At 39.5% G+C, this 26,966-nt stretch overlaps 1 protein-coding gene across 2 annotated transcripts; it reads left to right on the plus strand.

Annotated features, from left to right (window-relative positions):
* The first annotated feature begins 14,445 nt into the window (after window positions 1-14,445).
* Window positions 14,446-26,109, plus strand: LOC114358385 (hydroxylysine kinase). Of its 2 annotated transcripts, none has more exons than XM_028312341.1 (7): window positions 14,446-14,525; window positions 18,516-18,812; window positions 19,428-19,627; window positions 21,794-21,913; window positions 22,606-22,718; window positions 24,959-25,148; window positions 25,894-26,109. In XM_028312341.1, exons 2-7 carry the CDS (start codon window positions 18,524-18,526, stop codon window positions 26,098-26,100), a joined length of 1,119 nt encoding a protein of 372 aa, XP_028168142.1. In that variant the 5' UTR covers window positions 14,446-14,525; window positions 18,516-18,523; the 3' UTR covers window positions 26,101-26,109. The 2 variants fall into 2 exon arrangements, with proteins under 2 accessions (XP_028168142.1, XP_028168144.1); XM_028312343.1 differs by lacking the exon at window positions 14,446-14,525 and adding an exon at window positions 15,428-15,448.
* Window positions 26,110-26,966: the final 857 nt, after the last annotated feature.

Here is a 26,966-nt window from a genome sequence, read left to right on the forward strand (position 1 = left end):
GTAGCCCGCGCGACCACGCCTCTGGGCCGCCATTGGCCGCGCCGATGCTGAAACTTAATTTATAAAGGTGACTTTTTTGAGAACCAGTTTTTGTGTTACCGGACAAAGCTCTATTGAATGAGGCACAAAAAACACAATTATGTTTGTTATTCGCGTCGAGGATTCCGATTCTTTTTTAATATTTATTGTAGAGGTTTTTGTTTGATTGTTTAGAGTGCGGTTAAATCTTCGCTCGGGTCAATATGGATTTTGTTTCGAGTGTATTATTTAGGTAGATGTGAATTTGATAAGTTTGAATGAGGGTATTATGCTTTAGTATCATTTAATTCGTCATGACGTGCACACTTGTGATGATATCTCAATTTGCGTTCGCAGAGCTCGCTTGGATGTAAATACATCATCTACATAAGTAAATAATGTAAGAACTCGAGCGAGTAAGTTAACGGTATCTTAATTCCAAATTCAAATTCAATTCAAATGTCGAACGGAGCCGGAAGGTGCGTCCAAATTGAAATATTTCAATTTACTTGTCGAAGGGAATTCGATTTAAATTACAATGAGAGACGAGGGTGGCGCGGGTGGCGGGTGGGAGAGTAATTATCAATGTATAACTGAATGTCTGCGCGTATTGTGTTTAATCCGATCAGGAATGTGGATACAGGATGGTTATTGATTAAATTATAGGTATTTGGTGAAACCCCTTCACTGGATTCATTAACTAAAGTATTACATTCTAATACTCGACAATGGTGTGGGTGGCTATGTCTCTTAAAGTTATACCTAGATAATTATTTATTTTAGTAATGGAAGTGCATAAATGAAAACATTGCAATTTTTCAAAGTTCTAAAATTCTTGAATAATCCTTCAAATCTACAAAAAACTTGAATCCTCAATTCCTCATACAATAGTCTACCCTGAATAGACACAAAGCTCCTCAGGTCGTAGACATCTCCCTGTACGAACAGATACAGGTGAGGGGGGTGGAGGGGAGGGCGTCTCAAGGCGCAAATGAGAATTCCGAGGCTGAACGATCAATTCGTGAAATGTTCACATTTCGTAAACGTCTCAACTTGGCGAGGGGAATAAGAGCGAACTGAGTATCGATAGCAATATGATTTTAAGAATTTTTATGATAGCTCTTGTTGTAGGTATTACTTTTTATTATTTGTACCTAATTAGTATTTTGGTGGTCGTTGGATTGAAAAAATGTACTAATGTTGTTACCAATTTTAACCCAGTACAAATTACTGTGTTAAAATTGGTAACAAACACGCAACAAACCATCGTATTGCTAGATCAAAACAGTACGTGTCTCTACTATATCAAAGCAGTTACTAGTTTTAGAGTTCCAGTTTACGAAATGTTTATTCTAGGTACTCGTAGCATCCACATTATGAATTAATCTAAGTGCACATAAAATATGTACATCTCTATTTTTGGTAATCATATTAAGAGACATCCCTTGAATTTTGTGAGAGTCCTGTCAAACATTCTGATCAGGGATAACATTCCGTATCCCTACTTAAAATTTTACCCAAAGAAAAAGCTTTCTAAATAATTCATCATCATCATCTCAGCCATAGGACGTCCACTGCTGAACGTAGGCCTCCCCCAATGCTTTCCATGTTGCTTTACCTTTATTATGTCGTCGGTCCACCTTGTGGGTGGACGTCCCACACTGCGTTTTCCGGTACGCGGTCTCCACTCCAGAATCTTGCTGCCCCATCGGCCGTCAGTTCTGCGTACTATGTGCCCTGCCCATTGCCACTTCAGCTTGCTAATCCGTCTAAATAATTAATAATAAAACAATAAATTCATCGACATCGATGTGCCATGTCACATCACCACGAAGAGCGTGGGAGCGGAGCGAATATCTTCGCAAGCGTTAAAATGAAATGTTCGCAATTTGAATATCGCTCCCCCCTTCCCCGCCCCCGCCGCCCACCAGACACGACTTGGCTGGGTGTAATGTGTAAATTGTTCTGTTTTAATATCACCTTCAATATTATGGAAGCTTGATATCTATAAAAGTCGTCGGTCTCATAAACAGTTGTGCTTTTAGAAAAGGGTCAATCGATTTTGATAATGAAGGCCTACCTACTGTTTTGGGAAAAACTTTGGCAGTGTAGCGAAGCGATAAGAAGCTCGCATTCGAATGTCACTTTGTCTAGAGACACAGATTCCATAGAAACTGAACCTGCTCTAAGAGATGAAGAAGAGTTTAGGATACTCTACAAAAAGATAAATCTATACAATTTTATTTAATTGAAGTAAAAGATCTAAAATGTAAATTAAAAAGCTAGACAGCAAATATCATAGTAAAATTTGATATACATAGTAGATCACAAAATCTGAAAAAGATTCTAAGTAAGTGGAGAGTCGACTTAATTAAGACATAAAAAATCTAGAAAAACTGACAAATTAAATTAGAATTCCGTTTACAAATTCCCAAAAAGACGGTCTAGCTTTACAAACCACTGAGTTCACTGAGCCACACACTTACTTAAGATAATAACAAGGAGTTGTTTGCGCAATGTAGCGCGGTTCGTAAATGGAAAGCTTTAATCTTGGCTCGAGTGGGCGCGTGTTTACGTTCTATGGCACCGGATATTGTGTTGTTCAAGTTGAGAGACTGCCATGCGAGAGCAATAATACGAACACGAGCGATATATGAATTAGAACTGCTTAAGTCAAAAGCTCTTTGTAAATCGAGAACAGTTCTATACTTAAAACATTCTAAAAGAACAAGGTATATTCGCTACTAGAAGTGAGAATAGTCTTAACAAGTGAAACTATAGGAACACGAGAGATATACGAATTAGAACTGCTTAAGTCAAAAGCTCTTTGCAAATCGAGAACAGTTCTATACTAAAAACGTTCTAAAAGAACGAGTAATATTCGATATTAGGAGTGAGAATAGTTTTAACAAGTGAAACTATACGAACACGAGAGATAAACAAATTAGAACTGCTTTAAGTCAAAAGCTCTTTGCAAATCGAGAACAGAATCAACTGATAACATTCTAAAAAAACGAGTGACATTCGATATTAGGAGTGAGAATAGTCTTAGCAAGAAACTGTACTAGGATTTTGGGAAGAGTAAAGAAGCTTTAGAAAAACCTTATTGTAAAAATGGCTAGATTTATGAAAGTTTCTTGTACAAAGTACTTGTACGTAGCGTGGGCAGGCCTCCCACTAGGTGGACCGACGATCTGGTGAAGGTCGCGGGAGGTGCCTGGATGCGGACCGGTCTTTGTGGAAATCCTTCGAGGAGGCCTTTGTCTAGCAGTGGACGTCTTTCGGCTGAAACGAACGAACGAACAATTAAAGTTTTTTACCTATCACTTTTTCTAGTGGCAAGAGTTGATTCAAAATGATTCCATGTGACAGTTTGTATTATTACCTAACCACTCGGGTCTCTACCACTTGCACACCACTACGCCATGCACCACAAGAAGCTTAACTTGTTGGATAAAAGTGTCCTTGGACCGGAAACTATAAATAAAGCTTTTCCGCGTGTACCTAGCCTACTTACCTCCACAAGTTGTTTTAAATAGGGTTTTCGCGTCCGCCATCTGGCGGATTTTCCAATCGCGAAAATCCTCATTGGATGACAATCCGCAGAAACCATGAACTCTAGAGTTCACTCGTATCTACCTATCAATGTCAACCATTTCCAAGTAACTCATCGAGCGTATATTTAAAACTCTACATTTTCTACACAAAAGCTTCACTCGATGAATATTATTATTTTCTGGAAAGTATGTGATTCACCAAATTGTGTTGAGCTTCGAGAAAGTAAATAACTACAAGTTTTTATGACATTCTCTTTAGTTTATTGATTTCAGGTGCAGACCGATGTGTTTGAACTCATAATAGCAAAATCATAATAGAGAACATTATGTGACCGAGCAGCACCTAAGTTTGTAACACATTGTTTTGTTGATTGTTCTTTTAGTTTTAGATAAGAGATCTTTCTGTTTTCGTGTAGGTATTTTTGAAAAATTATCTACTACATAATTTAACAAAAAATCAAAGCAGTTTCTTCACAACTTTTCCTTCGAGATTATTTTAGCAAACAGCCCAAATGAGTCCCGTTTTAAGCCCTTCCCATTGGCCAATCTTTTCCCGGAAAACAATACCTACAGTCCTGCAACAGTAGCTTAATGAAGTGTCCCGTCCCCGCCTTGCCACAAAGCTGGGCCAATGCGAGCGCTCGCTACAGTTGCAAGCGGCGCCATTGGGCGGCAGCTTGCAACATGTTGCGAGCGAGGCGTGCCACGCAGGACTATGCCTTTTGAGTTAGGATTCAGAGGAGGTTTTCGTGTGATGTGAAGGTGTTAGTTTTTCAGTTGGTATACAGGATCGGTTTTTTAGTTCCCTTTCTTTCAGGTTTATTAGGCACTAGGTACTTTTATTCATAATACATGGTGTTTTATTGCTGCGTCATAATTACTTCTTCTTTTTTGTTCGGTAAGCAGGTATAGGTACAATAGTTTTTGTAGTAACAAAACCGTCATATTATATTTTAGTAGTAAGGTGTAGTAGTTTCTAGAGGGCGTGTAATTAGAAGCTTGGCTCTACATGAGATTTGAATTTTTTAGATAGTACTAGCCATATGGTCTCGTCTTGACAACATTTTTCATCTAAATGTTCTTGGTCATTTATATGATGATTTCATTATACTGTCTTCATGCTACCAATAATTAAAAAGTTGACGAGCGATAGAATACATCAATACATACAAGCACATTACGAGTCTACGTTACACATATTAATAAATTTTATTACCATTACCGAAGCTAGCATAGGTACCCTGACTAAGTATTTTTCACCGTTTCGTGAAAAACATAAAGGTCTAGATTTTTTTTACACAGTAATTCTATTTTAATTATAATGTTAGGAAACAGTCAGAATATAAATAGGAAAAATATTCTACATAATTTTTCCATGCTGGCCAGCCTTAATATTCATAAAATAATTATGTGTGCCCTGCCATACTGTAAAAATGGCTCCTCTGAAACTAATGAAAGTATTCACTTACTGAATACTTTATTATTTAATTTGACTGTTCGTCATAGCGACAAATTTGTCTATTTTGACACTAATAAATTTATTAATAATAAGTTCATAATGACAGGCAGCTCTTTACACCTGCCTCAAAGCATAAAATTAAAACTTGCTACATTGTTAGCTTATAATATTAACTGTGTTATTAACACAAAACAAGTAAATTCCACTTTTGATATTATTAGTAGAAATACTAATACTAATATTTCTGTGACGACCTCTGATTTAAACTGAGAGGGACGACAATAGACAGGTCTATTAAAGGATTTAATATTGTTCATCAAAATTTACAAGGCCTGGCTGGCAAAGAATTAGAACTAGAATTGTTTTTAAAAAAATACGATGTTCATGTATTATGTTTAACCGAACATTGGCTTAAAAATTATGAATTGATGTTTCATATAGGAAATTATAAAGTTTGTAGTTCGTTCACCAGGGAGTCTGCTATTAGAGGGGGGTCACTCATATTATTAAATAATCAATTTAAATACAAGGAAAGAAAAGACATTGTCTCACTCTCAGTCGAACGAACTATAGAACTTGCGTGTGCAGAGCTAGAGCAGTATATAATTGTAAGTGTGTACAAGCCCCCATCTGCNTTCAATGGGGTCCTCATATTGAAACTTTGTCAAAAAGGCTCAGTTCGGCTGCTTTTGCAGTGAGAAAGATAAGGCAATTAACTGACATTGAAACGGCAAGGCTAGTATATTTTAGCTATTTTCATAGTATAATGTCATACGGCATATTGTTGTGGGGCTCAGCCGCGGACATTGAAACTGTGTTTGTTCTGCAGAAGAGAGCAGTGCGGGCCATTTATAACCTTGGACCCCGATTTTCCTTGAAAGATTTTTTTAAGGAAATAAACATACTGACAGTAGCTTCACAGTTCATTTATGAAAACCTTTTATATGTCCGCAAAAATATAGAGCAATTCACGAAAAAGAGCGATTTGCATAACTTTAATACAAGAAACAAAAATAAACTTGCCGTTCCAAATTTCAGATTGCATAAGATTGGTAATTCATTTATGGGAAAATGTATTAAATTCTTTAATAAATTACCACAAACTGTTGTAGAACTACCCATTCATAAATTCAAAGCACATATTAAAAGTACCTTAATGAAAAAGGGCTACTATAAAGTCGATGATTATTTAAAAGATAAAAATGTTTGGGATACGTTACTGCCTAGCTCGCATAAATATTTATAACTTTGTACATTTTAAAGCATGTAAACCTTTGAAAAAGAGGCTGACAATAGTGACTGAGTTTCTTGCGCTGCTTCTTCTCAGCACTGGCCCATTTATTGTCCTGAAGCAGTGGTAGGGTTAATACTGGGACGTGTAAAAGTGCTTTTTTTAAGCCTATTTACAGAAATAAATGAGTTTTAATGAGTTTTTTTTTAGTTTTTTTTAAAGTTTTTTAATAAGTTTTTTATTCTTTTGATCAGCAAATCCACCGCTCAAGATTTGGCGGCCCCCAGTCGTTTGTCGCCGCAAAAAAACCACGTCGAAGGCAGCGCCAAAAACTGGTCAGCGAAATGGTCGCGTAAATCCTCGACACACGGGCGTAGGCCTGGGGCCAGAGTCCAAGCATGTTAAACATGGTACAAACAAAAGAGGTTTGTACCATGTTTAACATAAATAATTAGAATAGTAATAATAATTAGAACGAACAGTATTTTTTTAATTATATTTTTTATTTTTCTAAATAAAAAATATAATTAAAAAAATACTGTTCGTTCGTTCGTTTCAGCCGAAAGACGTCCACTGCTGGACAAAGGCCTCCCCCAAGGATTTCCACAAAGACCGGTCCTGCGCCACTTGCATCCAGGTACCTCCCGCGACCTTCACCAGATCGTCAGATCAAAAAAATACTGTATTGGGTTTTATTAAAGAGTAGAATATTTGAATAAAGCATGTTACATTAACAGACATAGATCAAAAGCTAAATTGAGCTTTTACCGGTAGGTGACTTAATGGTGAATACAAATAGAAGCCTAGAACCTGTATTAATCTAATTACATAACTTTTGCTCATTGTGGTTGTTCAGTCCTTGTAAAAATATTGGCGGGTATTCTCACATTTGCTTCGCCAACTTTATTTTCCTACCATCGTCCAATGGTCGGAGCAAGCCCCACTTGCCCGGCGACGCTCATCGCGCACACCCGTGTGTCGCGCACGCTTAGCGAGTCTACGAGTGACGTTCACTCCCTGAAAAGACCGTGTCTTTTGCTATAATTCGCGTGTAGCCGTGCTCCGCGTACCATCATCATCATCAGCATCAGCTCCGAGCATACTCTGGCAGTGCTCCACCGCCCAGAACGCCGTGCGTCTGCAGGTTGGCTTCCGTCCGTGGCGAGGGTCGATTTTAAGGTTGGTGAAGCTCAGATTACCTGTCTCTGTGTTGCGAGGACTGATCTACCTTTCATCAATTTTCTATTATAAAAAACCTATACAGTCCACTTTCAAATCAAATTCCCTGAACCAGCGTAATAAACGCAATTTTCAGTGCGACATACGCACAGAACTCTCGGCCTTTGTGTGCAATGTCAAATAATCCCAATGAGTTTGATATCCTGACCGCTGGTCATTTTTTGGTGGGTCAAAATTTACTTGCCGTCCCGGAATATGAAGTTGAGGACGTTCCTCTGAACAGATTGTCTCGTTGGCAATCAGTCCAAAAGATCTCACAAACCTTTTGGAGGCGTTGGTCGAATGACTACCTTCATACTCTTCAGCAGAGGGAAAAGTGGTTTTCTTCTGCACCTAATCTAAAAGTGGGAGATTTAGTATTGCTTAAATCTAATCTAACTCGACCCTTACAGTGGCCGCGAGGCAGGATTGAAGAAATTCATCCTGGACCTGATAATGTTGTCCGCATCATTACTGTAAGAACTCAAAATGGCATCTTTAAAAGACCCGTTAATAAAGTTTGCCCTTTGCCCTATGCAAATTAATTTAAATAACATACACTTTCTAATTTTAATTTTAATTTTATAACTAGGTCTATGTAAGGTAGTTAGGCACTAAATTTATTTTATTTCATACCTGTCACAAATAATGATTACAAGAAATCATCACAGTGATTTCGGTGGGGGGTATGTTCAGTCCTTGTAAAAATATTGGCGGGTATTCTCACATTTGCTTCGCCAACTTTATTTTCCTACCATCGTCCAATGGTCGGAGCAAGCCCCACTTGCCCGGCGACGCTCATCGCGCACACCCGTGTGTCGCGCACGCTTAGCGAGTCTACGAGTGACGTTCACTCCCTGAAAAGACCGTGTCTTTTGCTATAATTCGCGTGTAGCCGTGCTCCGCGTACCATCATCATCATCAGCATCAGCTCCGAGCATACTCTGGCAGTGCTCCACCGCCCAGAACGCCGTGCGTCTGCAGGTTGGCTTCCGTCCGTGGCGAGGGTCGATTTTAAGGTTGGTGAAGCTCAGATTACCTGTCTCTGTGTTGCGAGGACTGATCTACCTTTCATCAATTTTCTATTATAAAAAACCTATACAGTCCACTTTCAAATCAAATTCCCTGAACCAGCGTAATAAACGCAATTTTCAGTGCGACATACGCACAGTGGTATTCATACAATGGTCTATATTTAGAATTTATACAAAAGCTCGTACACAGCTGAAAATGTAAGTAGGAAGGTAATTTCAAAAAGGTCACTGAAAATTTATTTTCACAAGCACTAAGCCGTATTCAAAGGTCAGTCAATATTGTGAAAGCTTAGTTTCCATGACACAGGGAATCCTAGAGTGGAATCCAGAGATTTTTAAGTATTTATTTATGGTAGAAATAATTTGCTTTGTAACAGTTAGATATTTTATGATTATGGACCAAACAAAACATTTATTTATCTTTTATTTATCAAATAACTAAGATGTTTAACCTGCTCGTCTTGTTTGGTCTCTCTGCCTATTGGATAGCTAGCAGTGGCAGTAGACGGATGCTGTGTCAAAGCGCGTTGGCGTTTGCGACTGACCGACAGGCATGCAGTGGACATGACTTGATGTTATTTTTCATCTAACTGACATGACACCTGAACCAATAAGAATCAATGAAGTTCTTTTAAGACGTGTGAAAGTGTGTCGTATTGTTATCTGGCTATATTTTTGATAGAATGGATTTAGATATTGACTTTACGCTTTCATTTGAACGCAGATAGGTATAGCATTTGTCTTCAATTTAACATTTGCCAATAGCGAGGAACACTTACAAAGCGCGATCTTTCGCTGAGAAAATGTTTTCATCAGAGAGGCAAGAAGTAGAAAAGTTAAAGAGGGGAAAGAAGGGTAGCTGTAAGGAATGCTTTGCTAAAAACCTTTTTCTTGTATGCCAATTCTTTTTCTAATGAGTAGGTATGCCAACGTTTTACTTGAAAATACCAAATGTTTTCGAGAAACGCAGTCCCATCCCATTCTAACGGGCAGCTGACCAGCAAAAACGCGCGCATTCGTTTGTCGACTTTTTGCGCTGCGAGTGGCGTGGACGGACTGCGAGGGGTTAACAGTTGACGCGGCGTTTGCTAAAAACTGAAATATGGCGGCGACGGGTTAACTTGGAAATCCTAAATTGGAAAATTATTCGTTCCTACCTCTCGTTCCTACCGCTGCAGGATCTACGCCTTGATCGCTATTAAAAACCCAACCAGTGAAGGTCAAGTTTGTCCCGGACATTTTACGTTTGACTTTATGTAAAACGTAAGCTACTAGCTTTTGCTCGCGTGTACTTTGGTCTGTCACATAAAGTTTTTCATCATCATCATCATTATTTCAGCCATAGGACGTCCACTGCTGAACATAGGCCTCCCCCAATGCTTTCCATGTTGATCGATTGGTAGCGGCCTGCGTCCAGCGCTTCCCTGCTACCTTTACGATGTCGTCGGTCCACCTACTATGTTCCCTGCCCATTGCCACTTCAGCTTGCTAATCCGTCGGGCTATGTCAGCGACTTTAGTTCGTTTACGGATCTCCTCATTTCTGATTCGATCTTGCAAAGAAACATAAAGTTTTTATCAATTCTAATAACCGGAATAAAAACTATCCTAATTGGCGTGAAAGAGTAACAAACATTTCATCCGTTTTTACAAACTTCCACACTTTATAATAGAATTAGTAGGGCATATTTTAATATCCACTACACTCATTATTCTAATTCTTTCTTCATTGCCATATTGTTTGTTGCTAAGTGCCATTACCCTAAAATGCAGACTCAATAAAGGCAACCTTAACATTCCGCATCAGTTTAAATGTAAAAAATATTTAAATCACTCTTTGAAAAAAATAAAAGAGAAACAAATACGAAAGAAAGAATATTAAAGAACAATTCCATTTCCCCTTTAAACTTAACGTCAAGAGCAAAACTGTTTGAGGGCGAATTAAAAACATTTTCACCCTTTCCTTTCCAATTAGCTGGCATAGTCGGTTAAAAACTCACGTCATTCTGAACCTTATTCGGTTGAGTTAGGAGTCAGGAAAATGCAAATCTTTAAGTGCCACGTGGCGGGCTCAACGACGTTCGATTAAAATGCAGTTTGGAAGCAATTGGATAGTTTTGGTGTGAAATTGACTGCGGATGATCCCAATTTGGGGTTTGTTTGGCTGCTTTTGTAGTTTATTAATTTGGATTATGAGCGAAACTGCTGAAGCTTATTAAATTCTTAGTTGGCAGAACGATTAACTTAATTTTTAAGCGCGAAAGCAGGTTTTGGGTAACTTCTTATTACATACTCAAATAATATGAATCAGGTTTTAAGTTGTATAGTTTTAAAATCTGTGTTTAAGCACAGTATTTTTGGGTACAAATTGATTTTCCCTAATCAGGCAAATTTTTCGTGTAATGCATAATGATGAGGGTAGTAAATAGTAGTTGCAATTATTAAATTAAAGAAAAACGATTTTTAATTATTACTTTTTAACACGTTGGGCGCCATGCGGCAGTTAATGACTTAATAAATTATTTTCAAAAGTAATACACTGGCGCTGACATCTTGCGGCGAATAGTAGTGTATCACAAAACGTTCTCGAAAGCACAATATGTGCTGACATCTATCATACAGTAGCAGCATCAAACTGTTGTGTGGTACTGCTATCTAGTGGCTAGTAGACGAACGACAATGTAGTGTTGAGTTCCAGCCGCCAAGAAGTTGTTACTTCTCTTTGTACAATTTAATAGATGGCAGCACTGGTAATCTTATTTTCTTTATCATTTTTTATCATAATAGATCAAAACTTTATTAAATTTGTTATTTATTGCATTAATAAATTTGCATTTGAATGAATTGTATGAACAAACAACAATAAAATTAGATTGTAAAGTGATAAGTTTCCAAAAGTCTCGCTAGATGGCGTTAGACACTGTAAAAATATAGGTTTCAAAGTAGGCATAATTTGTTCCTAATCTTCTATCTATATATATAAAAATGAAACCCGTTTTCCGTTGTCACGACATAACATGAAAACGGCTTGACCGATTTGGCTGATTTTTTATTTTGTAGTTTTCTAATACTCTGTACAAGGTTTTTACGGAAAAAAATATAAAGAAAATCTCTAAGCTAAGGCGGTACGAAGTTCGCCGGGTCAGCTAGTAAATTATAAATAAATAAAATAAATCATAGTAGATGTTTAAGTAGATTTTTTTTGTCCACAATGAGGAAGCTCTTGGCCTGATAGAAAGTGATGATCAGGCCGAGAAGGTCTGCTTCTCGGTCTGATCATCATTTCATTGAAGGACGCGAGCTTCATCCGGAATCCTCAACCACAGAACTACTTACCTCTACTTCACACATCTAAAGTAGTTATCTTCTAGTGAAAAATTTACATAAGATGTGATGTCGTAAAGTGAAGGACATGAGAGGGCATCCAGCAATCGTCCTTTATCCGAGATAATCTGCGGATACATCAGTCACAGCCGTCATCTTATCGAAGAGTCAATGCCCTCTGGTCCGGTAAAGGTGGATTCACATAAAATTCTATACCAACAATCTCTGTAACTTTGTAAGATGCTTCTTTTAAAATAGTGTACCTATAGATAGATAGAGTCAAGAATTAATTATTTTTGGTGAAAATTAATAAGGGTGGTGCAAAAAACTTTTTCATAGTCTTCTGAAAAAAATATTAAAGTAGGTAAAAAATATTGTTTAGGTCAAAAGTAGTTTTTCATGTCAAGGTTGAGTTAGAGCTGTTGCATTTTAAAATAGGTTCATTCGTTTCAGTCAAATGACGTTCACTGTTGGACAAAGGCCTCCTAAGGTTATTATTGGTTATATAGAGGTGAAAACTATAGGCTTTGACCAACTACACTGTATCTATGCAATTTATATATTTGTAAGCTGTTTGTTTTCTGAATAAAATAAAATAAAATAAATAATAAAAAATAAGGATTTCCACAATGACCGATCCTGCGCTGCCCCCATCCAGGCACCTCCCGCGACCTTCACCAGTTCGTCGGTCCACCTAGTGGGGGGCCTGCCCACACTACGTCTTCCGGTCCGTGGTCGCCACTTGCGAACTATTCTGCCCCATCGGTCATCAGCTGTGCGTGCGAGCTATGTGTCTCGTCCACTGCCACTTGATTTTAGCAATTCTGCGGGCTATGCCGGTCACTTTGGTTCTCTTGCGGATCTCCATAATTCTGATTCTATCAATTTTTAAAATAGGTAAAGAACGTTAATGATGTCTATTTTTGACCTTTATCTCGTGTAATCTTCATAGGACGACGACTTGTGACATCACAGCACATTTAAGTGTGAATGCACCTCAGCACGAGTTGTTATCGCTGAACTTTCACGAAGCCTTTTATCATGAAAAATCTAAAGGAGTCATGGGTTATTTGTGTTTATTCTCGCTGTTGTAAACAAGTTATCTTATGATAATGAATTGACGCTTTTCATGTTTTATTTAGAATAATAACAATGTAACATTGACGTCATAGCTTAATGGACACTGAAACAAAAATGATTTAGTGGGCAGTACTTTTATTTCAGGCTAATATCCTACTTATGAACATTTAACATCGTTTATTACACTCCTACAAATAAAAGATGCGCAGAACCAAATAATAGCATGTCTTGGAGCTATTTTAGTACCTAAAGGTATGATTAATTTATCATGACGATTAGCTTACATCTGCCCATAAGAGTAATCTCGGCTAGCCTTGACCGACACTAACTTGGATGCAAAACCGGCTTGTTACTTGTCATTTTAATAGGGGAGAGCCCATGCAATTTGCACGCACAAGCCAGAGCTTGTGTGCCAGAACCGATGCAGACATCGGTTAGGGGTCTATAGTGTCATCTATTTTATAATCTATCCCTTTCACTCGTATAGAGATGCTGGTAAGAGCGACAGCAACAGAATGACGTTTTTGATTTGTAGAGACATTATTTTAAATTGCATCAACCCTATGTTTATTTTGCAGACCCTTGCATTATATTCAAATCAAAATGAGATACGCAAGATTTGTCTACTAAGTTATGTAGTATGCATCAAGAGTTCCGGGCATAAAAGTGTAAATCAATAAAAATGCCCAAAGTTGTACAAACACATGGAATTACTTTCTCACGACATCGGTCGACCGCCGCCTCCGAGTTCAACATGTAGAGCCAGTCCTTATTATTATGCATGATAGAGTCATAGCAGTCATAGCGACTGAAGCGATTGCTATGATAAATAGTTATTTGAATGTCTGTAAATCATTATCTAGCCTGAGTCAAGTGTAGTGGAGAAATATTTTTTTATGATTTTATTTAATTAAGCTTATACTTACCGAGTAAATTACATAAAGCGTATTTTTGATGTCATAATTTTTAGACACTGACTCAATACTGAAGCACTGATACTGAACTGAGCGAATGAAACGTTAACGTAACTGTGGATGGTGTGAATCGACCATTATTCATTCATTGCTCTTTTTCGACGACGATAGTCTTACCAAATAATTTAAAAAAAAATCTACATTATTTTGGCCTGAGTATAAAGGTCAGTTCCAGGAGAAATAATTCGGCAAAATACATAAATAGATAAATAATAATAATAATAAATAAATCTTTGGACAATTTCACACAGCGCCAGCTAGCCCCAAAGTAAGCAACTTAATGCTTGTGTTATGGGTGCTAGCTTAACGGATATACTACTTATATACTTTTTTTTTTAAATACATAAATATTATAGGTACATAGTCACACCCAGACCCGTCACAGAAATTAAAATTCATCATTTCAATTTCTGCCCGGCCGGGAATCGAACCCGGGACCTCTCGGCATAGTAGTCCGTTCTGAACCACTACACCAAACGGCCGACAATAGATCATAGCAACTAGTGGCCATGACCACACACGATGCGCCCTTGTCAGTGTCAGTCATCCCGCTTATCGCCGCGCTCGCGCATCTTATTTGTTTTGTCCTGTATCAGTCGCTATCTACACGCGAGGACGAACATACGTACATGTGAGTTACATTTTATTATTTTCTAATAGACTTTCGGTTGGTCTAACAGTAGTTACTTATGGCTGAAAAGTGTTAGGTACTGTTTTCTTTTAGAATATTTTTCGCTGCGTTTTGTTTATCGCTGTTTTGAGTTTTCTTTCTGTCAAATGGAAAGTGTTAAGGCGAATCGTTTGCCATTATTGTAAATTAGTAAAATATGGTAGCAACAAAAAATAATTACTTTCAAAGGATTTTTTTTAGTAGCTGTTGTAACAAGAATTTGCATAGAACTAATCGAACAAGAAATTTTACAATAGATCAAACTATTTGAATATATATTGTAAAATAAATTTAAAAACAATAGTAATCTAGAACTTTTTTCTCTAGAACTAATTAATGGAACGAAAGTACCTGTATAGTTATTTAAATAATATATTGTTTACTATATACCTACTTCATAGCCCAAAATATGTACAAAAACCGTGCTGTTTCTGGATATTTCATTTTTTTTCCAATGTGTACTTACCTAGATAATTTGAATTTGCTTTTGTGTTCGCATTAAAAGAATTTAAATAATATTTCTTTCATGCGTAGATTTTCTTCTTCTTTCAATTAATCTGTTACTCTGTGTAATTATAAAAAGTGAAGTAATGTTTGCTAATTTTTGTGTTAGTATTATCACAATATTATACTAACTTTATTTTTAAGAATTTTGTTACATAAAAAGGATAAATAAACTAACATTAGCCCTTGCCGGCGCGCGCGCCGTCACATGATGCCAGTTTCCGCCGGCGTCCGCTAGGGGCGCTGCTGTGCGCCTATTTATAGTACAGTCAACACATCAATAGATATAATTGACACAAACAAGATAGCCACGAACACAATCACAGAATAAGTAATATAGTACAGGACACAATTCCGTGACATTTTTAAATAGATTTCAAGTAAGTGAATAAGTGATCTATAGCCTGACCAGGAACATAAAAACCCTCGCCATGTTGCGGAAAACTAATGGTACTAATTTCTTTTAATGGCAACAGTAACTGAAAACTTCATTGTCATGTCACCTTGCATGTCAGTCTATTGTTGTCAAAGTGTAAACAAACTTTATTTTAAATGTGTGCAATTGATTTTGTGAATTAAATTGCTAAAATATTTTTATAGTCGTGAAAGAAAAGTGGTTCACGGTGTGTTAATGTATTTGTCGAAGAGAAATACTAAGGGTTCGGACAATATTTTCATTGAATAATGTTTCCGACAAAGGTTGTCAAATTGACTGACATGTTTATCGTATAGTACAGTCCACTATGAAAATTAGCTGTAGTCTGTTTCAACTACCCATTTTAAAGCTTTTTGTTACTTTCTAAGTTTTGAATTTTATGGAATTGGGAAAGAAGTACCGAGTTTGAAGCGTTCATGAGCAGACATTGCAGTTGAATATTCAAGTTCTGAATTTGATTATTGATGAATAATAAAATAAATCCTACTAGCTCGATTGATGGTTTCATTTAATTTATTTAAACCAGGTTACCTTTAAAAACCCACATGAGGGTAAAAACCCAATAAAAACCCGTTTCATTCCACCCGTGGGTGTTTACACCGGGTGAAAACAAATAATTTTATAATTATTTCAATTGGTATCTTTTCTTTATTTTTATTGAATTTTTCTCATTTAAGTTTATTGATTAATAAGTAATAAGTCAAATTTAACACTAATATGCATTTATATCGTGGCCAAATCGTAAAATTGATCACGTTATGATGTTGTGACCAATTATTTTATAAAATGGTGTTATTTCAAGAATCGTTGAACCGATTTAAAAGAAATTTAGTAGGAACACAATAATAATTGTGGTCATGGCAAGGACATGGAGGGGGGGATGCCAAACTCTCTCTTTGATGACATTACGGTATAACGTTACAAATAACAACACCAACTACAAAGTACCTACTTCTGCTTGAAAACTTGAAATCGACCGCCCTTCCGCCACTGTAACGCATTGTAACGTTTTTCAAGACCTCCTCTCCCCCCAGATTGCATTACGTAACACTAGAACGCCCCCTTAGCAACAAATACCACTTCTCACTTTAAAAAAACGCTATTTTTGTTTTCACCCACCAGAATGGGTGATAATGGGTAAAAACCGGGTTTTTACCCAAATCACCCAGTTTAAACCCAATCGGGTGAAATGGGTTTTTACCCACTACCCATCTCTACCGGCGACAGCTCGCCTTCACGGCGGACCCTACACGCCCCACTTGTGGGGGTCCGATGGGAATGGCCCGAAACGCCAAGCCGTTCCCGTCAGACGGAGGTGACAAGGGTGCCCCCGCACCCCCGGCCTGCTGGCCGCCACCGGGGGGCAGAGTAAAACGGTCGTACAACCACCTTCTCCATCTGCGGAGTGATGAGGCGAGAGGATTGTTCTCCCGCTCGCGCTCCGTTGCCTCCTTCTGAAGGATGACCTCTTCGCAAAAGGAGGCGACCGCCATCCAGCATCCTCCAGTTCCCAGCATGGCGCTGACCAGGCTCGGAAGCGAAAGATCCCGGCCCACACGGTGAGGACACGGCGCTGCTCCTCCTAGCCTGTGCAAACCGCGAGGGTGTGCTGCACCGTGTCATCCACCGCGCCGCATTTGTGGCACAGCGGGGATTCCTCTCGCCCGATCCTATGCATGCATATACGAACCGAAGCAGCCATGCCCGGTCAGCACCTGCGCCAGAAAGAACGTGAGGAACCCGAGCGGTCGTTCCAACCATTGATCCAGAACAGGACCAATGCACAATGGCGGCCAAACTGCGCGCGAGTCATGTCTTCCTTCCAGCGGTCGATCATGATCTCGCGCGCTTCCTGCCTGACGGCGCCGCGCCGCTCCGGGGCCGGGCGCTTTTCACGCGCCTTCTGGACTGCCATCCAGTGATAGATGACAGACAAGACCCCAGCTTCTACCTCCCAAGGAGGAGTACCAGCGAGGACGCACGCCGCAGCAGTGCCCTACCGTGCGGTAGGTCCTCGCGACTTTTTGCGCTATGGCCCGCTGGGGCCAGCGCAGAAGGGCAGCATTCTCCCTCTTGTTGAGTGCGTCCGCCCAGATTGGGGCGCCATACAGCGCCATGCTCCTCAGAACGCCGGCATAAAGTCGACGACACCTCGTTTGTGGCCCTACCAAATTCGGGAGGAGCCGACTCAGTGCGCCGGCTGCCTTGAGGAGGCGTGGCGCTAGCCCGTTAAAGTGCAGGCTAAAATGCCACCTCCCTTCAAGCGTGAGGCCCAGATATTTCATCTGGCCTTTGACGTCAATCCTAACGTCCTCAACCACAATGTGGGCGTCGGAAGGGGCGCGCTGGCGAGGCCCCGGAAAGAAATTCTGCGAGCGACTAATGTGCCGCCCGCCGACGCCAACCGTTCCGCGGCCCCAAATGTCTTCCCCAGGCAGTGACCAGAGTGTCATCCGCATCGCATATGACACTCATGCCAGCGAGAAGGACGCCCCGGAGGNAATTGCAATTGAAGCGCCTCTATGCCAGGGTTTTTATGTTCCTGGTCAGGCTATAAAATTGGTTTACAAGTTTTAGATGGTTCCTTTGTTTTAAGACAAAACTCTAGGGTCAATAAATACTATTTCGTTAATCTTTTCATAGCAAAACTGCACTAAAGTAAAACATGTGTGATGACTTTATTTATGCAATTAACACACATTAAAAATGCAGCACTAACGGATCCCACCGTCAGCAAGATATTAAAACCTTTGCATAAAAAAAATACCACGTTATTGAACTATTTTGGTGGTCGATAACTTTTTTAATATGATAAGTAGGTATGCTAAACCTTGATAAAAAATAAATAATAAATTATTGCCTTGCTAATAATCAAGATTCACAGGATGTTTTTTTAAGATGATGTTCTAAGATTACCCAAAAAAGTTCTTTTTTCATACAACTGAATTGAAAACCCATTTTTTTTTATTTTAAAAGTAGGTCAACATTAACATCGTCAATTCTCCCACCAGCAACCAAAATGTCAGACGCAACCAGCCTCCTGGAACCAGGCAAGGAGATCCGCCCGGTCATCGACCACGACGGAGTCAAGCTCCTCGTGGAACGCCTCTACGGGATCTCAGCTCTGGAACTGGTGGAGATGGACGGCTACGACGACAAGAACTACAAGATTGTTGAGGATCCCAACGTGAAGAACCCATTGATCACGAACCACAGCCCGCATGGATATGTGCTGAAGATCATGAACTCGATGGACTCGCAGAAAGTCAATGTGGTTGAGGCACAGAACGAGATTATGAATTTCTTGGGTGAGTTTGTGTCTTTTTCTTAATCGGTTTATCATACATCGTCAGTATGTAGGTCTTTGACCTAAGCTTCGTAGAGACCTTCAAGATAATTTCTAGGCCACTGCTATTAGCAACTACCAATCTACCAAGGTCATACCTACCAATCGATAGTAAGGGAGGCATGCAGGTGTTTATTTATTTTAAAACGCACCTATACTATATTGAGTGAGATTAGGTAGACTCCACTAAGTACATACTACGAGTTGCTACGAGTACTACGACACTACATTACAGGGAAATATTATGTCATTCTTCATAATACCTTCTTCCAATTTCTACCTTTATCCACTTAGCGGGAAAAAAGAGGAACTGAAATACAGGACTATTTGGGAATAGTCCTGAGAGGTGGGCCTCTCGTTCGCACATTTGAAACGGCTCTACTACAAGTGGTATCGTTTTGACGGTTATCTAAAAATGTAAATTTAGTTTTTGGAGGCACTAATGCCCTCTCCTTTTTCAATGGGATGCCTTCTTTCTAGTCAAGATACTGCCAGATTAAGCGTAAGGATGTCCTACACATGATACCAATTTCCACTTAGCTCCAATTCGAAATCTCACCAAAGCTTTTTCCTCCAGCCACCCGCTCGGTAACCTGCCCCAAGCCAGTCCGCAACGTGTACGGTCACCTGCACTCCATCGAGACCATCAACGGCAAGCAGCACGCGGTACGACTGCTAGAGTTCGTGCCTGGAGAGCTGCTGAGCAACGTGCCGCAGTCGGAGGCTCTGTTCTACCAGCTTGGAGAGTTCGTGGCTAATCTGGATAATAAGCTACAGGTACGGATTAGAATAGAATTACAATTTTATTTGATACAATTGTCGTTTGCCTCCTATCACATAAAAAAAAAAATACAAACCAAAAGGAGAACCTAGAGCATGGAATCGTTGAATCGTCCATGCTCTGAGGAGAACCAAAGTATATCTCGCAGAATCGCCAAACCTAAGTGACCGGAAGATACTTGGTGGATTGACGACCTAGTGAAGATCGTGGGAAGTACCTGGATGCGGGCATCGCACGATTAGTCGTTGTGAACATCCTTGGAGGTACAGCAGTGCACGTCTTTTGATTGAAACGATTTGGGATGATGCATGGCTTTTTATTCATTTAAAACTACCTATCGTTCTTGGGGAGATAGAACAATGTCTCAGTGATTGGGTCGCTCGGCTCTATTGAGTCCAATTGATTTCCTTACAGATCCGTCTCAATTGACGGGGACTTGACTATTGAACATTGTTGTATTTACTAGAGAACATTTTGTTGCGATAGGTTTTTAAACCCGAATAATAATATGTCAGCTGCTGTGGCGTGTTTGAATCCCATCGGGGACATTATGTTGGTGTGATAAGCACGACTATTTATGGAACATTATGTTACCGTCACATTACACAGACGACGGGGCATACATTAAGTCAAAATCTGGCAATACTCTTATACCAAAAAATATATCATAGACACGAGTAGGTCTCGTACTTGCCTTCAATTACTGAGAACATGTTTCTACGTTCATGAATCCTTTTAGTTCAGAATTCGCCTGATATTCAGGCACATGAGTCACTAAACATGCGTTATTCAACAATGATTTCCAAGCCTTCAGAGTTTACACTTGAAAACATTGCATGAAAATGACCATAACTATACGGATCTATCACCTCTGACCTTGGCGCAATGGCGGTGTGTAGGTACGTGCGGGCATTGCAAATGAGCTGTTGCGGCCATTCATAACTCATACGTACCATTGTCACGTCAACGTATCCGTTATACCAAGGCTTGGCAGGTAATTCAGATAATTCAACTTGTCCGAGAGAAAATAGGTAAAATTAGGTAACTACTGTTGTTGTGGTAGTTTTAAAGAAGATAATTGGTTTGGAATTCCACTAGTTTCTGAGTAAAAATCACCACAACGTTTTTTGCATTGTTCAACATGACCACCGAATATAAATTATTGTCGTTACCAAATTAAGATTTCCCGCAGACAACAGACTTTTAGTCGGCTGTCCTATAGTTGGGTGGGCCCGATTCTAATTTGTATGAAGAATCGGCCTATACGAATGTGCGAACTTCCATACTAAACTTGTTCATACTGATTAAAAGCCCGACCAAAAGTCTGTAGTCTGCGGCTAGGCTTAGATTGATTCAAGCCTCAACATATTATCTGAAGGTATAGAAGGAGGTACCAAAAGTTATGGATTAACAAAATAGGTTCGTATATTCCGAAACCAAGTCAAAAAGTTATTTGTCAGCTGGAATCCCATTTTTATGTTTAGTAGAAAATATCAAGAATTGAATAGAATTACATTCAGCATGTAACATTTAGGTGCATACATGTCATATTGAATTTGATTGTGGCATGCTCAGTAGAAATCGTGACATTTCGACAAGTCGTCAAGTCACGAAGCTGGTTTTCAGCGGGTAGGTACCAACGCACGACGGGGATTAAGCGCCCTTTTGATAGTGACGGTTTATAGATTTTTCGTGTCGGTTCGTAGTATACTTACCTAGCAATAAAAAACATACCAGCCGAATTGAGAACCTCCTCCTTTTGTTAAAGTCAGTTAAATAGGCGCGAAAAGGAGGCTTTGTGGTTAGTAAAAAATAATAATAACAATACAGATCGATTTGGAAAAAAAAATTGAAGATACAATACACCAACAACAAAATAATATTACTGCAATGCTCCACCGCCAGAAGGCAGTACAAATTAAAAATAGTTCAATAAAACAAGTAGTGTTGTTTTTGATTACCTGGAAACATTGAATTTTAGGATAGTTCCAGTTTATTCTGTAACCTATTATTGGTACCATTTGAAGGAGCTCGTGAAGCACTTTCAGGATCAGTGACAGTTTTTCGATATCTTGTATAGTTTAGAAATAATCGATTGCAATCACTTATCGTTTCCACCCTGTATACCTTCGGATTTTAAACTTCAAGTGCTTGTCTTTCAGAACTTCAACCACTCAGGGCTGGCGTCGCACGAGCACATGTGGATGCTGACCACGGTGCCTCTACTCGAGAAGTTCAAGTACGTCATCAAGGACGCCGAGAAGCTGGACCTGGCGGAGGAGGTATGTTCAGGACGTCTCTAATGACATCGCAAAAGTCTGCCTTTTTCTGGAGTAATGTCAATACCTGGACGCAGGCCGCTACCAATCGATCAACGTGGAAAGCATTGGGGGAGGCCTATGTTCAGCAGTGGACGTCCTATGGCTGAAATGATGATGATGATGATGAATGTCCATACCCAAGTCTTAAAAAATACTTCATTGTAGCCTGAAGACTGAGTTTGGCTGTTATATTAAATGTTTAATAGCTTTGAAATCAATAAATTGTCAATAAATGAGGGCTATCGTTTTAGCGCTCACCAGTTAGCGCCACTGTAGAGTAAGGTCCTGTCACTTGCTAGTAGCGAAGACAGTGGCGCCAACTTGTGAGCGCTAAAGTGGTAGGAGGACTATCGCATTTGCACTCATCAAGATGGCGCCACTGTAGAGTAAGGTCCTGTCAATCGCCAGGGGTGCCAACTGTTAAGTATAAAAACGATAGCCCTCATTGAGTCCACCTGATGACAATGATACTTTCAAATTCTAAGGCACTGTCAAGTTTATGAGTCCGAAAACACCATGGCGCTTTTACCCTTTCTTCTCTTTTTACCTTCTCTTACTTAGAAAATAAAAATGAAATAGAACAAATCTTGTGTAGGTATTTTATAATGTGTGGGATATGTCATGTCCTGATTGTATTTATGATTTGATTACAGGTTATCGAAGAGTTCAAATACGCAGTAGTCCCACGACTGGACGAACTGGAGAAGGGCGTCATCCACGGTGACGTCAACGTCATGAACGTGCTCGTCACGCCCAAGCCCGGCAGGTACGTCATAGTTAACCCTTCTGGGGTTCCGTACTTTAAAAGGAAAAGGGAACCTTGAGAGCTCTTTCAAATAAGATTTTTGAAGGAGTCCGTTTGAAAGAGCTCTTAAAGATTACCTTGTAGTTTCCATAGGATTCAGATAGACGAATTCCTGGTTAAGATTTCCAAGTTAAATTTTAATCTACAGGCTACTGAATATAGTTTATTTTACTAATCACATTTTTTTTCCTTTACAAACTTACATTTTGCACCATGATAGTATGAGAAATCAGTTTTTCATACTATCATTTTTTTGCATAAAACTTTGTGAATATCCTTTGTTTACAATGTGTTTTGAAAGCGTCTTAATAAAATTGGCGCATAAAAGTATAGCCCTCGAATTCAAGATCTTTGTGAGATGAAACAAGCCAGCAACTGCTATCTAATCAGCCATCAGTTATCACCAGTCAACTTTTGTTTGTTTTCGTTGTCGTGATAAATAATTTTGTAATACAAGAGCATCGTGTGTTTTAGCATGACGTCGCGTTGTACAGTAGGCACATGAGACTATAAAATATCGGTTTGTTGAAAAATGGCATCTATTGCAACTGCATACAATCGTATGCAGTTGCAATAGATAGCTCAACCCAACAAACTATGGGGAATCCCCCATAGTTTGTTGGGTTGAGCTGTAGACTGTACATTTTGGTTCTATCAAGATTACTGTTGAAGACTTATGACAATATTTTGCTTCGGAATCACCAGTGATCTATCGCATCTAAAAGTAGGCTTTACAAATCTTTAAAATGGGTAATATTAGGATAACGTTTTGTGTTTTAAATTAGGGGCCATCCATAAATTACGTCATCGATTTTTTCAGATTTTAGACCCCCCCCCCTACAATCATCCTAGCGTCATTTCTTAATGACCCCCCCCCCCTTCTCCCAAAATTGACGTCATTACCAGTTTGACAAAATTAAAACACTTGTAGAATCACCTTTTTTTTTAGAGTGATTCTTAAGGAAGGTTTATATGTATGTATAATACATGTAAGTACCACGGGCGAAGCCGGGGCGGGCAGCTAGTATTATATGTAATCAGTAGCGGCGGAAGGGGGGGGGGCGGTGGGGGCGATCCGCCCCGGGTGCCAAGCATCAGGGGGTGACACAAGTCGCGCAGATTAGTACTCCCTGCACATCTGCATGGCAAATCTGCGGTCTATGTCATGATACGGGGGGGTGGGCCCCCCCCCCCCCTAATTTTGAATGACGTAATATATGGACGGCCCCTTATGTAATTTTGGTATAAATTAAAGCAGTTTCTTACTTACCATTGAAATAGCAAATTGACCCCATCGGTGACAATCAATCATGTTGAGGTGAGCCAAGAGTACGAACTTTTATCTCTGTCGCTCACTCCTGACCGCTGGAATATGTGAGGGAGATGGATAGAATCGATTGGAAAGTAGACTATTGTTGTTGATGCTTAGTACCTTGGCTTCACACTCAGATGACCATGAGGATCTAAGCCTTGTCGCTTCTTCGGTTATTAATACAAATTTGTAATGTCTTAAAATAACACTAAAACTAATATTTTCCGCAAAAATCTTCCAAATTATTTCAAAAAGTAAATTAACAAAACATTTTATGTACCTAACTGACCAAATCCTTTGGGGGCGGCCTTTGTCCAGCAGTGGACGTCTTTCGGCTGAAACGAACGAACGAACTGACGAAAATATAAGAAGTTCTCTCTTTAAATAAAAAAATCGGTGTGCATAAACACGGTTTATTACCGCTCATTCACATACAAACATACAATACAATATTTATTTTAATGATGGTCTTTAATTATCAACCACCTTTAGTATCAAAAGTCTCTGCTCTTCCAATCTACCCAGATTAAGGCTTAGAGTCAGTATCTACACTTAATATTATAAAGAGGAAAACTTTGTTTGTTTGTTTATTTGTTTGCTTGTAATGAATAGGCTCAAAAACTACTAGACCGTTTTTAAAAATTCTTTCACCATTCGAAAGCTACATTATCCACGAGTAACAATGACATAGGCTAAATTTTATTTTGGAAAAAAATAATGTTCAGGGGTCCACGCGCGCAAAGCCGCGGGCAGAAAGCTAGTCGATAATAAATTAATGTAGAATTAGATTGCTGTAGTTTATTCCACGCCAAATCATTTAGTAATCTAATCTTTCAAATTGAACTTCCATAAAGTGAAGTAATAATAAACTTCCATTCTCCTCCCCCAGCGAGTCAGAATACCGAGTGACCGGCATCATCGACTTCGGCGACATCCAATACTCGTACTACGTGTTCGAGGTGGCCATCGCCATGACGTATGTCATGCTGATGACGGGTGACCCTCGTTCCGGGGCTTTAGTCTTGGCGGGATACACCGTCAGCCGCCGTTTGCCTGACCACGAGTATAGGCTGCTGAAGGTAACTACAATAATTTACCTTACAACTCATCATCAGGTCATCATTTGATGATCTGGTCCAGCCGCCATTACGAACACTTTTGGCTGCTGAAGGTAAGTCGTTTAGTATCTTTATCATCATCGCCATGATGTAGACACGTCATGCTGATAACCGGCGACCCACAATCCGGGGCTTTAGTCTTGGCGGGATATACCGTCAGTCGCCGTTTGCCTGACCACGAATATAGGCTGCTGAAGGAAAGGCTTCATCATTACATAATCCAACGTGTAATCGAGGTCCACTGCTATTTTGATCTTAGATTACCTCATCATCACCAGTAATAGGTCCAGCAATCACTTGCCCAGACAAGAGTTGGAATATTTTACAGGCTGCAGAAGGTCAGTGGTTTTATAACAACAACGGGCTCTTGACCTAAATCTCAATTTATGGACTGTCATGATCAGGTCAAAGACTTCGTTCAATTGTTGATCAAGGTCAAAGGTTAAGGTGAGCTTCAACCGGAATCATTACCGGAATTCTCACCATAGTGGAACTTGCTATCTTACCTCCAACTGCCGCAAGAACAATGCTGTTAACATTGTTGCTATACTGATAGACTCAGGTAAGACGATGACAGCTAGCTAGGTGGAATTACAACGAATCCTACCACCAATCACTATCACTAGTACAACTTTAAAAAAATTGATAATTACTCTTAACTCTTCACCCGGAAACAAAAAATAAACCCTATCTCTTTAACTTCCAGACCCTCATCTCAGCGCGCCTAGTCCAAAGCCTGGTCCTGGGCGCCTACACACTGGAGCAAGATCCCAAGAACACCTACGTCACGGCCACCGAGAAGGCCCACGGCTGGGACCTGCTCCGCAAGATCCGCAAGACCAAGCCCAGCGCTGATGAAACAGACCCCACGGATTGGAAGACCATCGCCAATGAGTACTTAACCAAGAGTTAAGTCAAGATTCAAGATCAATAGGTAAGAGTAGGGCTGCTTTAAGGCCGACTCGTATCGCCCTTTTTTCTATTTTTTTTGTCAGAATGTAAAAAAATAATTTCGTTGAATTCAATTTGAAAAACGAACACTTCAATTTTTTCTTTGTTTTGAGTGAACGAGCGTTAGTCCAGTCATTAAAGCATTATAGATGGAAAACTGTAGAACACAATTTCTGAATTCAGGACTTTATTTAGACTAGTTAGGAGGTGAACATAGCAAAAGTCCCCGCCCTTAGCCCTTGAGCCGGCGGGGTGAGGGGGGTTTAAAGGTGCCACTTTTCGGTTTTTCGCTTAATCCTCGAAAACTATGCGTCCTAGTGACATGACTACTATGAACCAAAAAATGCATATTCAATTTGCTACAGGTGAGATAGTCAAGTTTTTCTCTAAATTGTATAGTTTTCGCGGCATCAGCTCTAGAAGGTCTGTAATATTGGAAATTTTATTTTTGTCTTACATGTTCCCATCAGGAGAAAATCGACTAAATCAACATTGAGCAATCATTCTAGACATGCGGGAGCATGTTAAGCCTAGTTCCAGGGAGGGGACTGCCCCGTGCGTATATTTAGACGAACCACTTTGAGCCACTTTTGACTCCTCATCACTCAAAAAGTACTGTGCATTAACACTTCAAATTTGGCTCATGTGTTGAGACTTGCAAGATATACATCAGCTTTAAATTTCATAAATATGCCTCAAACGGTTATTTAAGTATTGACGTCCAAAAATCTACATGTCTGACCTATAGACCAAATTCTAACCACTTCCAGATGACCTCGAAGGTTCAAATTTGGCATCCAGAAAGGTAGTTATGTAAATACAAAGGAA

Source organism: Ostrinia furnacalis, unplaced genomic scaffold, assembly GCF_004193835.3.
Source record: "Ostrinia furnacalis isolate ACB-3 unplaced genomic scaffold, ASM419383v2 OfSCF3905, whole genome shotgun sequence".
Classification (NCBI taxonomy): Eukaryota; Metazoa; Arthropoda; class Insecta; order Lepidoptera; family Crambidae; genus Ostrinia; species Ostrinia furnacalis.

What these genes read in the sequence shown, in the direction of transcription:
- LOC114358385 (XM_028312341.1), top strand. Translation starts at nt 18,524, where the DNA reads ATGTCAGACGCAACCAGCCTCCTGGAACCAGGCAAGGAGATCCGCCCG. An exon ending in CGAGATTATGAATTTCTTGG is followed by an intron (nt 18,813 to 19,427) that starts GTGAGTTTGTGT and finishes TTTTTCCTCCAG; the next exon opens with CCACCCGCTCGGTAACCTGC. An exon ending in ACGAGTATAGGCTGCTGAAG is followed by an intron (nt 25,149 to 25,893) that starts GTAACTACAATA and finishes TTTAACTTCCAG; the next exon opens with ACCCTCATCTCAGCGCGCCT.